This window comes from Artemia franciscana, chromosome 1 (genome assembly GCF_032884065.1).
Source record: "Artemia franciscana chromosome 1, ASM3288406v1, whole genome shotgun sequence".
In the NCBI taxonomy this organism is placed as follows: Eukaryota; Metazoa; Arthropoda; class Branchiopoda; order Anostraca; family Artemiidae; genus Artemia; species Artemia franciscana.
Genome location: NC_088863.1, coordinates 61,239,879 through 61,256,955, shown reverse-complemented (window position 1 = coordinate 61,256,955; position 17,077 = coordinate 61,239,879). Strand labels below are relative to the sequence as shown.

Here is a 17,077-nt window from a genome sequence, read left to right as displayed (position 1 = left end):
CTGATCAATTTAAAAGCCGATATCACACAATTGACAGGTATTGACAGTCAAAATAATTGACACATTCAAAAATGAAAATCTGAATTCAGACTTGGGGCTAGCATGCTCTACACATTATTTGCTAAACCTTGTTTATTTTGGTAAAAGCTTGATGATAAACTTATTATCTTGATTGTAAAATACACTGCTGTAAATAAATTGTTATTCCAAATGACATCAGCTGTTATAATTGATTCAGCAAGTCAATATTTGAATAAATCATAGTTTTAGATACCTCGCGACAGCATAGTGGATACGTTTCAGCCGCTGATCCCAAAAGCGATCAGGTTCGATCCCAGTTGTCGCGAGGAATGAATTATTTAAAGAATAAAGATTTCTCTTCATAGACAATTTTTTGTTTTATATTTGTTTTGTTATAAGATATTGTTCGGAACATACTCGTGCAAGAATTGAGCGATTTCGTCTTTGAAAATTTATAAAATTGAAGCCAAATATTTTATCCCCATAAGATAAGAAATAACCAAAACGTCATAAGTGACGGAAACTAAAAGAAACAGAGTCTTAATAACAATGAACATACCAAAGAATCAAATATTGAAGATTATTCAAAATACATGTATCACATCAGGTTTAATGTGACCCATCAAAACTACCCGCCTGAGAAAAATTTCCCTGATTTTCGAAAGGGGGGAGACAGCCCCTAAAAACCAATGGATCTTAATGGAAACCACATCATATGATTCAGCGTATCCAACTACCCTGCTGTAGAGCTATAGATAATAAGTTTATCATCAAGCTTTTACCAAAATAAACAAGGTTTAGCAAAAAATTAATTAAAAGTAAGCCAATTAGAGAAATTTCCATAAACCGTTGTTATTATCATAAACTTGCATTGACTGAAGTCTTTCAATAAGGAGGTTTCTGAGAATCGACGTTTACCTCCCCTTCGCGTTTGGAAATTACCCCTGTGGAATATATTTGGTTCTTGTCTGTTAAACAGAACACATTCAAGAATTATACTAAGATTTAAAAAAAAAAACAGTTTTGCTCTCTGGAATTGGTTGTGATTTGCTTATTTTGAGAGTGAAAAGCAACGATGTAAGCATATTTTGATTAAATATTTAATATTTAAGGCTGGTTAGGGGTTATGTTAAATAAGGTTAGGTATTTAAAATAATTTGTTCTGGGCGGCCAGTTTTCCATTTTTCTTTGTTGTAGTTTCCAAATATTTTTTTCTAAAGTACCATATTATCACACTTTATTGGGTATTATGATTATCATAATATTTGTACCATTAGGATCAACCTAACTTCACATCTTGGGTGTTTTCTATTTTACTAGCAAGTACCAAATATTCCATGGAAAACGCCCCCTTCCCTGCAGAACATTCCTTTTGGATGATTCCTACCCACATCACCTCCTTGGATAATGCAAAATGTTCATTAGAATGGACATTGAAAGTTTTACTCACCTCCTTAAATCCTATAGCATACTATAGAATTGCCTATAGCAAAGAGCCAATCTATATATATCTTATATCTATATATATAAAAATAAGTTGTCTGTGGATGGATGGATGGATGTGTCAGGTGACGTCACCTGAAAAAACTGGATCAGGTGACGTCAAAACTGAAAAAACTAAAAAAAGGCAAAAACTACAAAAAAAACTAAAAACTAATAAAAAAAATAAAAAGCTAAAAAACTAAAAAAACTATAACGACCGGGACCCGGGACACAGGGAATATAAATGACGACCGGGACACAGGGACACAACTACAACGGGGACACCGGGGGAAACAGGGGGATGTAAATGACGACCGGGACACCGGGACAGGGAATGGTCGATTAGCAATCACCATCAACAAAGCTCAAGGGCAATCATTAGAATCATGAGGTATAGATCTGAATACAGATTGTTTTCCCATGGACCATTATATGTTGCATGTTCAAGAGTCGGTAAACCTGACAATCTATTTATATGCAAAGACAATGGGACAGCAAAGAATGTTGTATATTCGCAAGTTTTACGTAGTTAAAACCATATATATATATCTATCTATATTCACAGGTGGGACATAGGGACACAACTACAATGGCGCGTAACTATTATGGCGCGTAACGACTTACGCGCGCGGGGGGGCTTGGGGGGGGCGCGAAGCGCCCCCACCAACTAGGTGTTGGGGTGGCGCGAAGCGCCACCCCAACAGCTAGTATATCTATATATATAAAAATAAGTTGTGGATGGATGTGTGGATGGATGTGTCAGGTGACGTCACCTGAAAAAACTGGATCAGGTGACGTCAAAACTGAAAAAACTAAAAAAGGCAAAAACTACAAAAAAAACTAAAAACTAATAAAAAAAATAAAAAAGCTAAAAAACTAAAAAAACTAAAAAAAGGCAAAAACTACAAAAAAAAACTAAAAAAAAACTGAAAAAACTAAAAAAAGGCAAAAACTACAAAAAAAAACTAAAAACTAATAAAAAAAGTAAAAAAGCTAAAAAACTAAAAAAACTAAAAAAACTAAAAAAAGGTAAAAAACTAAAAAAAATAAAAAATAAAAAAAAACTAAAAAAAAGGAAAAAACTGAAAAATAAGCTAAAATAAAGGTAAAAACCAATAAAAAACTAAAAAAAAAAAGGAAAAAACTAATAAATGACGACACTCAAAGAGAAAAAAAGGCAAAAACTAATAAATGACGACACTCAAAGAGAAAAAAAGGCAAAAACTACAAAAAAAACTAAAAACTAATAAAAAAAATAAAAAAGCTAAAAAACTAAAAAAAACTAAAAAAAGGCAAAAACTACAAAAAAAACTAAAAACTAATAAAAAAGCTAAAAAACTAAAAAAACTAAAAAAAAGGCAAAAACTACAAAAAAACTAAAAACTAATAAAAAAAATAAAAAAGCTAAAAAACTAAAAAAACTAAAAAAACTAAAAAAAGGTAAAAAACTAAAAAAACTAAAAACTAAAAAAAACTAAAAAAGGTAAAAACTAAAAGAACTAAAAAAGAAAAAAATAAATGACGACACTCAAAGAGAAAGCGACCAGGACAAAAGGAATGTTCGATTAGCAATCAACAAAGCACCGGGACACAGGGAGTATAAAAAAAAGAAAAAAAAAGGAAAAAAATAAAGGAGAAAAACAAAACTAAAAAACGAATGTATATACAGACCGGTACACCGGGATACAAATGACGACCGGGACACAGGGAATATAAATGACGACCGGGACACAGGGACACAACTACAACGGGGACACCGGGGGAAACAGGGGGATATAAATGACGACCGGGACAAAAAAACTAAAAAGAAAAAAAAACTAAAAACTAATAAAAAAACTAAAAAACTAAAAAAAGGCAAAAACTACAAAAAAAACTAAAAACTAATAAAAAAGCTAAAAAACTAAAAAAACTAAAAAAAAGGCAAAAACTACAAAAAAACTAAAAACTAATAAAAAAAATAAAAAAGCTAAAAAACTAAAAAAACTAAAAAAACTAAAAAAAGGTAAAAAACTAAAAAAACTAAAAACTAAAAAAAACTAAAAAAGGTAAAAACTAAAAGAACTAAAAAAGAAAAAAATAAATGACGACACTCAAAGAGAAAGCGACCAGGACAAAAGGAATGTTCGATTAGCAATCAACAAAGCACCGGGACACAGGGAGTATAAAAAAAAGAAAAAAAAAGGAAAAAAATAAAGGAGAAAAACAAAACTAAAAAACGAATGTATATACAGACCGGTACACCGGGATACAAATGACGACCGGGACACAGGGAATATAAATGACGACCGGGACACAGGGACACAACTACAACGGGGACACCGGGGGAAACAGGGGGATATAAATGACGACCGGGACAAAAAAACTAAAAAGAAAAAAAAACTAAAAACTAATAAAAAAACTAAAAAATCTAAAAATCTAAATAAGCTAAAAAGAGGTTGCCACCTCGTAATTATAGGTTAAAATCATTAAGTTTTTGAAAAAAATACCTGTCAATTGTGTGATATCGGATTGTGTGATGATCCAGCGTTCAAAGAGCCAGGCATCACAAATTTAAGGATTGTATAGGAATGATGTCATTTGACTTGTTGATAGATATGTCTAATGTAGTCAACAAAATGTGAGGCAACAAATTGAATGTGTTGAATTGTACAATTGTGTGATGAAAATCAAAACTTCCAAAGATTGCCCGTTCATACCTAAGTGCACTGATGGTCGAAAGGTGAGTGTTGAAAAATATTTTAATCAATTTTGATTCAGTTTTAGAGTATCTGGAAAGTAAAGGTCTAGGTTTCAAAGGAAATCTGATCAATTTAAAAGCCGATATCACATAATTGACAGGTATTTTTTTCAAAAACTTAATGATTTTAACCTATAATTACGGGGTGGCAACCTCTATATATAAAAAAAAAAGAAAAAAAAAGTAATTTCAGCTTTTCATGGAAAACTGAAATTACTGGAGCAAAAATTTAGTCGGAGCGTATTTTCCCGGTTTTGAAACTTGTCACAGGTACAATAGCTTTAATGAGGATATTAGACATGCATTCAGCATTTAATTGCCCTGTATGATGACTTCAAAATCAGATTTGAAGTTATTCTGACGATCCTTGGACTTCCACTTTTACCAAACCAAATGGGGAGTTTTCTAAATAAGATACGTGAGAATTGACTGGTTCCTAGTGTTTTTAAATAAAAAAAAGTTTGTTATTGTTAAATTTTGTTATTATTTTAAAAAGTATAACTGTGACAAAGAGTCAAACATCAGCGTAAAGAGCGGGGCGTTGAGGAGGGGACAGCCCCTTTCATATACGAAATAATTTCTGTTCGTTTTAAGTTTAATGTCGCTCCTTACTTTGAGTTAAAAAAACTTATTTTTTTAAACTTTTATTTCTGAACTTTTTTTAATTAATGCGGGCTTTGATTTTGGCTCATCGTACATAAATAATTAAAACGAAATTTGTATATTAATTTTTGCTTTTTCTCCAAATGGCTTTCCCAAAGTTTTGATCGGACGATTTTTAGAAAAAAGGGGCGGGGAGGGGCCTATTTGCCCTCAGATTTTTTATTACTTAAAAATGCCACTAGAACTTTAAACTTTTGTTTCACGAACGTTTTTATTAGTAAATAAATATACGTAACTTACGAATTAACTTACGTAACGAACTTTTATATTCGTATATTTTTATTAAGTATAAGAGGGGGTTCGCCAACTCGTCAATACCTCGCTCTTTAAACTAAAGTTCGAATTTTCTTCCAATTCTTGAAGAATGACCCCTGAATCACAGAGGCCATTTAATAGCTCTTTTAAAACTACTAAAAATACTTTAGCGTAAAGAGCGAGGTATTGAGGATGAGAAGAACTACTCATGTAAGTAATAATTTCTGTTCGTTTTAAGTTACAATGTTGCTCCTTATTTTCAGTTGAAAAAACTTGTTTTTTATTTAATTTCCCATTGTTTTTTTAAATGGTGCTGGAAAATCCAGCGCCTCCTTCATAAAAATTCTCTTCCCCCATGATAAATTCCTCCATGGAAAGATCCTCTCACGTAATGCCTACCCCCCCCCCCCCACACACACACACCAGAAAAATCACCCCTGAAAAAGTCTGTATATTTCCCAATAACCAATACTATATGTAAACAATGGACAATGTTCATAACTTACATCCCTTCCCCCGGGGGCTGTGGGGGATTAAGTCGTCCTCAAAGACATAGTTATTAGATTTTTTGACTATGCCGAACAAAATGGCTATCTAAAGATTTTGATTCTGTGAATTTGAGAAAAAACAAGCGTGGGAGGGGGCCTAGTTGCCTTCCAATTTTTTTGGTCACTTAAAAAATGCACAAGAATTTCCGTTAATGAGCCCTCTTGCAACATTCTAGGGCCACTGAGTCTATGCGATCACCCCTAGGAAAAAAAACAAATAAACACGCATCCGTGATCTCTCTGACAAAAAAAATCTGATGATATTTATATTAAGATTCTATAACTTTTAGGGGGTGTTGCCACATTTTTCCGAAAACACGGCAAATTTTCTCAGGCTCGTAACTTTTGATGGGTAAAACTAACCTTAATGAAACTTATATATTTAAAATCAGCATTAAAATGCGATTCATTTGATGTATCTATTTCTATCAAATTTCCGTTTTTTATAGTTTCGGCTACTAATGAGCCAGATTGCTCCCTACTACATTTCGTTACCACGAACTATTTGATACATGCGTAAAATTTTATTATATCAATATATTGTTTCTAGGCGTACCCCCCCCCCCCCCGGAATATACCCCATTCCATGGAAAAAAAAAACTTCCCCGTAAATTGGAAGTAAGAAAAAAAATTTACTTCATAATACGCATAATAATTGTACCAAGCACATTTTGCAAGCACACTCGCTATAGTTTAGCCCCCCTCCCCTAATGTGCAAATCTAAAACCCAAATTTGTTTCTAAAGTAACAAAAAACTAACGAAAAAACCGGTTTGTTCCCGAGCTTTACACGCAGAGCAAACTTGAGTAAGTGGTGCATAATATACAAGTACCAAAATTTCTTCTCCCAACAGAAATAAAAAAAAAATAAACTCAGTTAAAATTCTCAAATTTGAAAAGCCTTATTTTCCACGGGGGAGGGGGTATTTACTGGGAAGTATTTTCCGGGGGGGGGCATTTTCCACGGGGGGGTACTCTCCAGAGGGAGGTAAAAGCCGGCCACCCAACATACTACTAACAGAAAATTTTCTAACAGGTAAATTTTCTAACGATGGTGTTAATGAAAACTTGATTTGGAATTTTTGAATTGATTTTGAAATTTGGTTTGAAGTCCATTGCTAATATCAGCTTTGCTTTTTAATTTTTTTAAAAATCCATTGTAGATTCTACAAATTCTTTACCTCGTTTTCCACTTCTCTCTTCATTATCGAATTTAAACTCATCTTCAATGTAAGCTATTTAGCTTCCTTTTACTTCTTTTGTAAACTGACGTGTAACTTTTATTTTGCCTCTCCTTTTCTTGTCCTTCCTCTTCACTTCTCTAAATACTCCAGCCTCATCTATTACCGTTGACTCCTGTTCATTCATTCAATCAAATTATCATATAATACATTAATAAAGTCCAAATCAATATATTAACATAGTCATGGTCTGTACATCTTTGTCCAGTCTTGTCCAATGCATCGTCCATTCTTCAACAATATTTTTCACTAAGTGACCAATGTCATTTCTTGGCGTTTTTGGAGCAGAGTTTAACTCAGTTACACTATTCACTTTACCCTCCAAACTGACCATATCTGCAAAATTTTCACTTTGCGCTTTGCCAATGTTTTTATCTTTGCCTTTATCGAGTAATCGATACAATTCTTGTCCAGATGAAAATTCACACTTGCCTGAAGTTTCAGGCTCGATGACTTTCACTTCAAGACTCTTGCGTGATGATTGAATATCCACTTCAGATTCAATTAGCGACTGCGAATGCAACAGTTTATTCCTATTTCTCCATGCTTGGAGGTGTTGAAACAATATGGCAGCATTGGTTCTAATTTCCTGTTTGAAATCGCTACTCCGCATTGAAACTTGTACTCCACCAGACAATTTATTTTGCATTGCCTATCATTGGTTATTTCAATAATACCTTTGCCACCATAAATAAACAAGTAATCGAGTAATTTTATCGCCTTGTGTACATGTCGCGGATGATTGAAATCATCCAGTCGCATTATGATTACTTTCATTATTTCGAGCATTTTAATAGAATCATGTGCAAGTCGGGCCGGCTCAGCCTTCAATTCAGTTGATGGGTCGTTTTCATCGTTAAATGTAGCTTCTCTTGCTAGTATCTCCGCTGAGCTATAGCTTGCTACTCTATTTTTAATATTTCTTCTTATCGCCTTTAGATTCATTTCAAATTCACTTCAACTACGTCGTCCCTAGGTTGTGCTAATATTGTACTGAGATTTCTTGACTTTTTGCATCCCTTTTTTATTAGAAACATGACGCCATCCAAAAGGAATATTTAACATATTAATCTTCTGTTTTATTATGATGTTATGGTTGATTTAGGGTTGTAACCTACCATAAATGCCGTAATTCGTGTGTTAGATTATCTCGTGTTTGAAAAGCCAGTTGAAAAAAATGTGGTTTTAGTCAAAAATTTACAAGACAGGAGATTTAAAATATCAACTCCGCGCGGGTGGCTGGTCCTCCATCACTTTAGACTTAAAAAAAGTTCTAGAATTCTCAATTTCTTATCTAATGAGCACACTTCGTAAGTTTTCTGTGACCATGAGGTGGAGATATTGATGAAGTAGAGGCAGTCCGCCTCCTATACGGAATAAATTCTGCTCATTTTGGGGTTTAATGTTGCTCTTAACTTTCAAAATAACAGCGTAAACTGGAAATATTTCCAGAACACATAAGGGAGTAGATATAAATCTCACATTTTTTATACGTTTTTTAAGTTTCTTTTGTACCCCTCCCCCCAAAAAAAGTCTCTTTTTCACTTTCCTTAGCACTTAAAAAAAACACACATGACGATAGTACAAAGCACAACTTAAAACAAAATTTTCAAATTTAGAAAAAACCTATTTTCTGCGGGCGGGGGGAGGGAGGAGTTGCTTATTTTCCACATGGGGCTATTTTTTCATCGCCGGTATTTTCCCCGCGGGGGGGGGGGGGGTGCATGGGTATATTCTGGGGGTATTTTCGGGGGGGGGGGGAAATTAAAACACCTAGAACCGTTTTTCAAAGTCTACGCTGGGCATACATGTATTTACTTATGTCAATAGTTATTGGTCGTTAACTAAACTTTTTCAATTAACAGTTGTGAAAAATATAAACTCAAATGAATCTTTTTTTTAATATATAACTCTAAAAATATTAATTTGACATGATAAATACTCGAACAACAACCCAGGCAACGCTATGCCTTTCCAACAAGCTACTTTAGAAGCAAGTAAGAAAACAGGACACATAAAGTCACATTAGATTCCATTTTTAATATTTCCTATTGAAAATAATCCTATGTCCCTATGTGCCATAGCTGGCCCTGGAAGAACTAAGATAAGGAATTGGAGATCATAGAAAAAATCAAACCTTTTTCGTTTCTTCTCATCAGTATCGTATTTTGCGTGTCTTTTCAAGAACACTTCTTCACTTAATGGTTCAATTCCGTCAATAGAATGAACAGGCGAAAAAACACGAATTTTAGATGTAGGAACCTAAAAAACATTGACACTTTTACAATCAGCGTTTCTATTGAGGTACTGTTTAAAATCTGTAAAGTGCAAAATCTTTAGTATTCAAATTTGGTATTTGGTATTCAAATTTCTCTGGTATTTTTTCAACTAATTCCCAATTTCATAATTATCCCACCACCCATCGTTCAGATTTTTCGTGTGAATTTCGTCCTACGTCAAGAGCAGGTTTCAGCATCCGCCATACTGCGTCAGAAATTTGGAACTCAATTCCCAGTATCAGTGCGAGAATGTAGCAATAAGTGATAGTTTTTAAAATTATTAAAAAAAAAAATTAACGGCGCAGTGATAAAAATATTTTTTTCAAAAATAAAGAATTTAATATTTATTAAATAATTGCAAAACATAATCTCAAAGTTGAAATTTGTCAAAATTATTGGGTGCGAGTAATAAAGCTATGATGGGTTTATATGTAAGCTATGACGGATTTTCAAATATTTAAATAAATAACGAATAATTAGATGATTTATGTTTAATGTGTTGCGGGGAATTATTAGTTTTTTTTCTGTATATTTATGTTGATTATGTAGGTTGAATTTGCTTTGGCTTGGTTTATTTTTGTTTTTATTTTGTCAGTGCTCCAGCCTTTTTTTTTATGACCTCCTCTTGGTTTTTATTTTCGTAGGGTAATATTGTAAGTGCTAAAATATGTAACATTGTCAGCGTTAAAGTATGCCACCAGGCATGTGCACTGGTTCGTCATATTCATCTATGTAATTGTTGCAAATAAAACAGTACCTATTATCTTTGTAGAGCTGACATCATTTGGTACATATATTGTAGACTAAAACTATAGAAAGCCAACATTGAGACAAACAAAGATTTTTTTATAATACACACTTTTTATTGTTTTGTTAACAATTTCTATCAATAGGGTTCAATATCTTTCTTCCTTTATTCTTTTTATATATATATATATATATATATATATATATATATATATATATATATCTATATATATAAAAATAAGTTGTCTGTCTGTGGATGTGTGGATGGATGTGTGGATGGATGTGTCAGTGACGTCACCTGAAAAAACTGGATTAGGTGACGTCAAAACTGAAAAAACTAAAAAAAGGCAAAAACTACAAAAAAAAACTAAAAACTAATAAAAAAAATAAAAAGCTAAAAAACTAAAAAAAACTATAAAGGTAAAAACCAATAAAAAACTAAAAAAAAAACTGAAAAAACTAAAAAAAAGGCAAAAACTACAAAAAAAAACTAAAAACTAATAAAAAAAGTAAAAAAGCTAAAAAACTAAAAAAACTAAAAAAAACTAAAAAAAGTAAAAAACTAAAAAAAATAAAAAATAAAAAAAAAACTAAAAAAAAGGAAAAAACTGAAAAATAAGCTAAAATAAAGGTAAAAACCAATAAAAAACTAAAAAAAAAAGGAAAAAAACTAATAAATGACGACACTCAAAGAGAAAGCGACCAGGACAAAAAACTAAAAAAAAAGGCAAAAACTACAAAAAAACTAAAAACTAATAAAAAAAAATAAAAAAGCTAAAAAACTAAAAAAACTAAAAAAAGGTAAAAAACTAAAAAAACTAAAAACTAAAAAAAAACTAAAAAAGGTAAAAACTAAAAGAACTAAAAAAGAAAAAAATAAATGACGACACTCAAAGAGAAAGCGACCAGGACAAAAGGAATGTTCGATTAGCAATCAACAAAGCACCGGGACACAGGGAGTATAAATGACGACCAGGACACAAGTAAAAAAAAAAAATTAACAAAACTAAAAAGAAGGTAAAAACTACAAAAAAACTAAAAAGAAAAAAAAAACTAAAAACTAATAAAAAAACTAAAAAATCTAAAAATCTAAATAAACTAAAAAAGAAAAAAAAAGGAAAAAAATAAAGGAGAAAAACAAAACTAAAAAACGAATGTATATACAGACCGGTACACCGGGATACAAATGACGACCGGGACACAGGGAATATAAATAACGACCGGGACACAGGGACACAAATACAACGGGGACACCGGGGGAAACAGGGGGATTATAAATGACGACCGGGACAAAAAAACTAAAAAGAAATAAAAACTAAAAACTAATAAAAAAAACTAAAAAATCTAAAAATCTAAATAAGCTAAAAAAGAAAAAAAAAGGAAAAAAATAAAGGAGAAAAACAAAACTAAAAAACGAATGTATATACAGACCGGGACACCGGGATACAAATGATGACCGGGACCCGGGACACAGGGAATATAAATGACGACCGGGACACAGGGGACACAACTACAACGGGGACACCGGGGGAAACAGGGGGATAACCTGACAATCTATTTATATGCAAAGACAATGGGACAGCAAAGAATGTTGTATATTCGCAAGTTTTACGTAGTTAAAACCATATATATATATATATATCTATATTCACAGGTGGGACATAGGGACACAACTACAATGGCGCGTAACTATTATGGCGCGTAACGACTTACGCGCGCGGGGGGGGGCTTGGGGGGGGGCGCGAAGCGCCCCCACCAACTAGGTGTTGGGGTGGCGCGAAGCGCCACCCCAACAGCTAGTATATATATATATATAATATATATATATATATATATATATATATATATATATATATATAATATATATATATATATATATATATATATATATATATATATATATATATATATATATATATATATATATATATATATCATATATATATATATATATATATATATATATATATATATATATATATATATGTATATATATATATATATATATATAAATACATATATATATATATATATATATATATATATCTATATATATATATATATATATATATGTAAATATATATAAATATATATATATATATATATATATATATATATATATATATATATATATATATATATATATATATATAAATATATATATATATATATATATATATATATATATATATATATATATACAAGTAAACTTATTCAATTTAAAATCCAATTTAAAAGTAAATTTAATAAATATTTAAATCCCTAAAAAATTAAATTTTGCCATCATAAATATACCAAATTTTTCAAAATAATATTAAACACCTGAAATGAAAAACATAAGAGCTTTCAGGAAGGAATTTTGAGCAAAAAATAAAAATAATTCAAAAATTTTTGAAATGTATGCTCTTTGCACTACATTTGTTGTAGCAAAAAGCAAATTATAACATAAAAGTACTTTTTTTTTATATAATTCAGAATAAGTAAAGTTTGTTGTACTTCGGTGTCAATTTCTGAACTTCAGAAAAGAAAAGAAAAAAGCTGTAGAACAATGCACTTATAGGCCAATTTCGAACTCAAGGGCGGATACCGAGCTGTTTTGTGCCCCAATATTTGGAGTCAGCAATATTGAATAGCTTCCAAACCAACAGTAGCAATTTGTCCCCCTCTATAAAGATACAGGCACTGGATCACAGACTAATTGAGCAGGATCTAAGAGCTCATATGGCACTTGTGACAAGGTCGCAAAAGCCAAGAGCCAAAAGCTCATATGGTATGAGCTCTAGCAAAATTCTAAGAATCAATAGATTGCTTTAAAAGGAAAATCAGAGGCTTAATGCCGATAGGGATTTAAAATAAGAGCTCTGAGTCACAAATCCTTCTAAATATCAAAATTCATTAAGATCCGATCACCCACTCATAAGTTAAAAATACCTCAATTCTTCTTATTTTTCCTCTCCCTTCAGCCCCCCAGATGGTCGAATCGGGGAAAACGACTTTATCAAGTCAATTTGTGCAGCTCCCTGACACGCCTACCAATTTTCGTCGTCCTATCATGTCCAGAAGCACCAAACTCGCCAAAGCACTGAACCCCACCACCAAACTCCACCAAAGAGAGCGGATCCAGTCCGGTTACGTCAATCATGTATCTACGACATTTATAAGCGTTTTCCAAGATTTCCGGTTTCCCCCTCCAACTTTCCCCAGAGTTCCAGACATGAGTTCCTTCTAAATATCAGATTTCATAAGATCCAGTCACCCGTACTTAAGCTAAAAATACCTCATTTTTTTATTTTTCCAATTAACAACCCCCAGCTCCCTCAAAGAGAACGGATCCGTACCAATTATGTCAATCTCGTATCTATAACTTGTGCTTATTCTTCCCATCAAGTTTCATCCCGATCTCTCCACTCTAAGGGTTTTCCAAAATTTCCAGTTTCCCAGATTGCTGTTTCCCCCCTCCAACCCTCTATGTCCTCGGATCCGATTCGAATTGAAAATGGAGCATCTGAGACATAAGATTCTTCTATATATCAAGTTTCATTAAGATCCGATGACCCATTCGTAAGATACCTCGATTTTCACGTTTTTGAAGATTCCGGTTTCCCCCTCCAACTAGCTTCAATGTCACCGGATCTGGTCGGGATTAGAAATGAGAGTTCTAAAGCACAAGATCCTTCTAAATATCAAACTTCATTAAGATCTGATCACCTGTTCGTAAGCTACAAACACCTCATTTTTTCTAATTTTCCGAATTACTCCCCCCCCCCAACTCCACCAAAGAGAGCGGATCCGGTCCGGCTATGTCAGTCACCTATCTTGGAATTATGCTTATTCTCTCCACCAAGTTCATCCTGATCTCTCCGCTTTAAGTATTTTCCAAGATTTCCACTCCCCCCCCCCCTAATGACACTGATCCGGTCGGGATTTAATATAAGAGACCTGAGCTTCGAGTTCCTTCTAAAGCATGAAATGTCATTAAGATACGATCACTCTTTCGTAAGTCAAAAATACCTCATTTTTTCTATTTTTTAGAATTAACCCTCCCCCCTCCAACTCCCCAAAGAGAGCTGATCCATTCCGGTTATGTCAATCCAGTATCTAGGACATGTGCTTATTTTTCCCACCAAGTTTCATCCCGATCTTTCCACTCTAAGCGTTTTCAGAGATTTTAAGTTCCGCCCCCCCCCCCCAACTTCCCCTTCACCGGATCCAATCGGGATTTAAAATAAGAGCCCTGAGGCAAGATATCCTTCTAAACATCAAATTCATTAAGATCCGATCACTCCTTCGTAAGTTAAAAATGCCTCATTTTATTAATTTTTTCAGAATTGACCCTCCTGCCCCAACTCCCCAAAGAGGACAAATCCGTTCCGGTTATTTCAATCACGTATCTAGGACTTATCATTGTTTTACCACCAAGTTTCATCCCGATCCCTCAACCCTAAGAGTTTTCCGAGCTTTTAGGTTCCTCCCCTCAATTCCCTCCAATGTCACCGGATCCAGTCCGGATTTAAAATAAGAGCTCTAAGACACGATATTCTTCCAAATTTCAAATTTCATTAAGATCCGTTCACTCCTCCGTAAGTTATAAATACCTCATTTTTCTAATTTTCAGAATTGACCCCCCCCCCCCAACTCCCCCAAACAGAACAGATTCATTCTGGTTATGTCAATCACATATCTAGGACATCTACTTATTCTTCCCACCAAGTTTCATCCCGATCCCTCCATTCTAAGTGTTTTCCAAGATTTTAGGTTTCCCCCCCCACCTCCCCCAATGTCACCGGATATGGTCGGAATTTAAAATAAGAGCTCTGAGATACGATATCCTTCCAAACATCAATTTTCATAAAGATCCCATCACCCGTTCGTAAGTTAAAAATATTTAAGTTTTCTATTTTTTCCGAATTAACTGACCCAACACCGATTTGACCAGACGGTCAAATCGGGAAAACGATCTGGTCCGGTCCCTGATAAGCCAGCCAAATTTCATCGTCCTAGCTTACCTGGAAGTGCCTAAAGTAGCAAAACCGGGACAGACAGACCGACGGACAGAGCGACAGAATTTGCGATCGCTATATTTCACTTTGTTAATACCAAGTGCCATTAAAACGAAAAGAAATGCTTTGGTACACTTGTGAATTTAGTGTTTTTCTTCTTAGACCAGCAGTGACCATCCTAGATATCAGTTCCAAATTATGTAAAAAAAAATTACAGTAAAAGATCATCAAAAAAATTATGATAACCAGAAAGAGACAAGACACCAAAAAGAAGGATAAAATAATGCAAATACTCCAAAACGACCGTTTACCATCGTACATCCTCCAAAAAGTTGAAAATTGGTTTTGGGATTAAAAAAAAAGAAATCATGAAGATACATCTTTTTTATTTTTTTGTGAATTTAGTTAGAATGTTGTTCTTCTATTATCCACATCCCCGCTCTAAAGAAATAACAAAAAGATATTAAAAGAGAAAATATTGAAAGATGTATAAACACAAAAAGACTTACCTCGACAGAGAATTCTAACGTGCAGTCCATTGTAGCTTGTTTGGGGACACAGGCAACATGGTAGGAGTCTTCAACTAATAGTAGATCAGAATCTTCTGGAATCATCTCTGAATCGATATAACACACTTCTTCTGGAAGAATTGATGCTAGAAGTTTAAATAATTTTCTGTCAGGAAAAAAGTGTCGTTTTCCATATACCCCATTAAGTCGTCGGACTCATATTAAGTCGTCGGTTTCAGTATATTTATAGAATAATCATAATTTAAATTCAAACATTTGAATTTACAATGCGAATTCAAAAACCTTGAGATTTCATATCCCACAAATCAACTACCATACAATTGTCAAACAGTTCGTGGTAACGAACTGTAGTAAGGAGCGACCCGGCTCAATAGTAACCAAAATTCTAAAAAATGGAATTTTGATACCAATAGCTATATCAAAAGAATTGCGTTTTAATGCTGGTTTTAAATATATAAGTTTCATCAAGTTTAGTTTTACCCATCAAAAGTTACGAGCCTGAGAAAATTTGCGTTATTTTAGAAAATAGGGGGAAACACCCCCTAAAAGTCATAGAATCTTAACGAAAATCACACCATCAGATTCAGCGTATCAGAGAACCCTATTGTAGAAGTTTCGAGCTCCTATCTACAAAAATGTGGAATTTTGCATTTTTTGCCAGAAGGCAGATCACGGATGCGTGTTTATTTCTTTTTTGTTTGTTTTTTTTTTTTTTTTCCCAGGGGTGATCGTATCGACCCAGTTGTCCTAGAATGTTGCAAGAGGGCTCACTCTAACGGAAATGAAAAGTTCTAGTGCCCTTTTTAAGTGACCAAAAAAATTGGAGGGCACCTAGGCCCCCTCCCACGCTAATTATTTTCCCAAAGTCAACGGATCAAAATTCTGAGATAGCCATTTTATTCAGCGTAGTCGAAAAACCTTATAACTATGTCTTTGGGGGACGACTTACTCCCCCACAGTCCCGAGGGAGGGCAACAAGTTACAAACTTTGACCTGTGCTTACATATAGTAATGGTTATTGGGAAGTATACAGGCGTTTTCAGGAGGATTTTTTTGGTTGGGGGGAGGGTTGAGAAGAGGGGGATATGCTGGGGAACTTTCCATCGAGAATTTGTCATGGAAAAGAAAACTTCCATGAAGGGAGAGCAGGATTTACTAGCATTATTTAAAAAAAAAAATAAAAAACAAATGTGAAAAAGCTTTTCAGCTGGAAGTAAGGAACAGCAATAAAACTTAAAACAAACAGAAATTATTACCCATATAAGGGGCTCACCTCCTTATGATACCTAGCTCTTTACGCTAAAGTATTTTTAGTAATTTCAACTATTTATTCTACGGCTTTTGTGATTCAGGGTCATTCTTAATGAATTGGGATAAAATTTAAGCTTTAGTGTAAAAGAGCGAGGTACTGACGATGGGGCGAGTCCCCTCATATATGTAATAAAAACATGAGAATACAAAAGTTCTTTACGTAAGCTATTTATAAGCTACGTAAATCTTTTACCAATAAAAAGATTCGTAAAAAATTAAAAGTTCTAGTTGCCTTTTTATTAACCAAAAAATCGGAGGGCAACT

The 17,077-nt window shown here is 33.4% G+C and overlaps 1 protein-coding gene across 1 annotated transcript in view; it reads right to left on the bottom strand.

Moving 5' to 3' along the window:
• LOC136035991 (male-specific lethal 1-like 1) overlaps positions 1-17,077 on the bottom strand; it is a 36,681-nt gene that overhangs the window by 4,324 nt on the left and 15,280 nt on the right. The window contains exons 2-3 of the mRNA XM_065717937.1: positions 15,482-15,627; positions 9,084-9,208 (exon numbers count right to left, since the gene is read on the bottom strand). Of these exons, the coding sequence (XP_065574009.1) occupies positions 9,084-9,208; positions 15,482-15,627 (271 nt within the window). The remainder of the gene's footprint in view (positions 1-9,083; positions 9,209-15,481; positions 15,628-17,077) is intronic.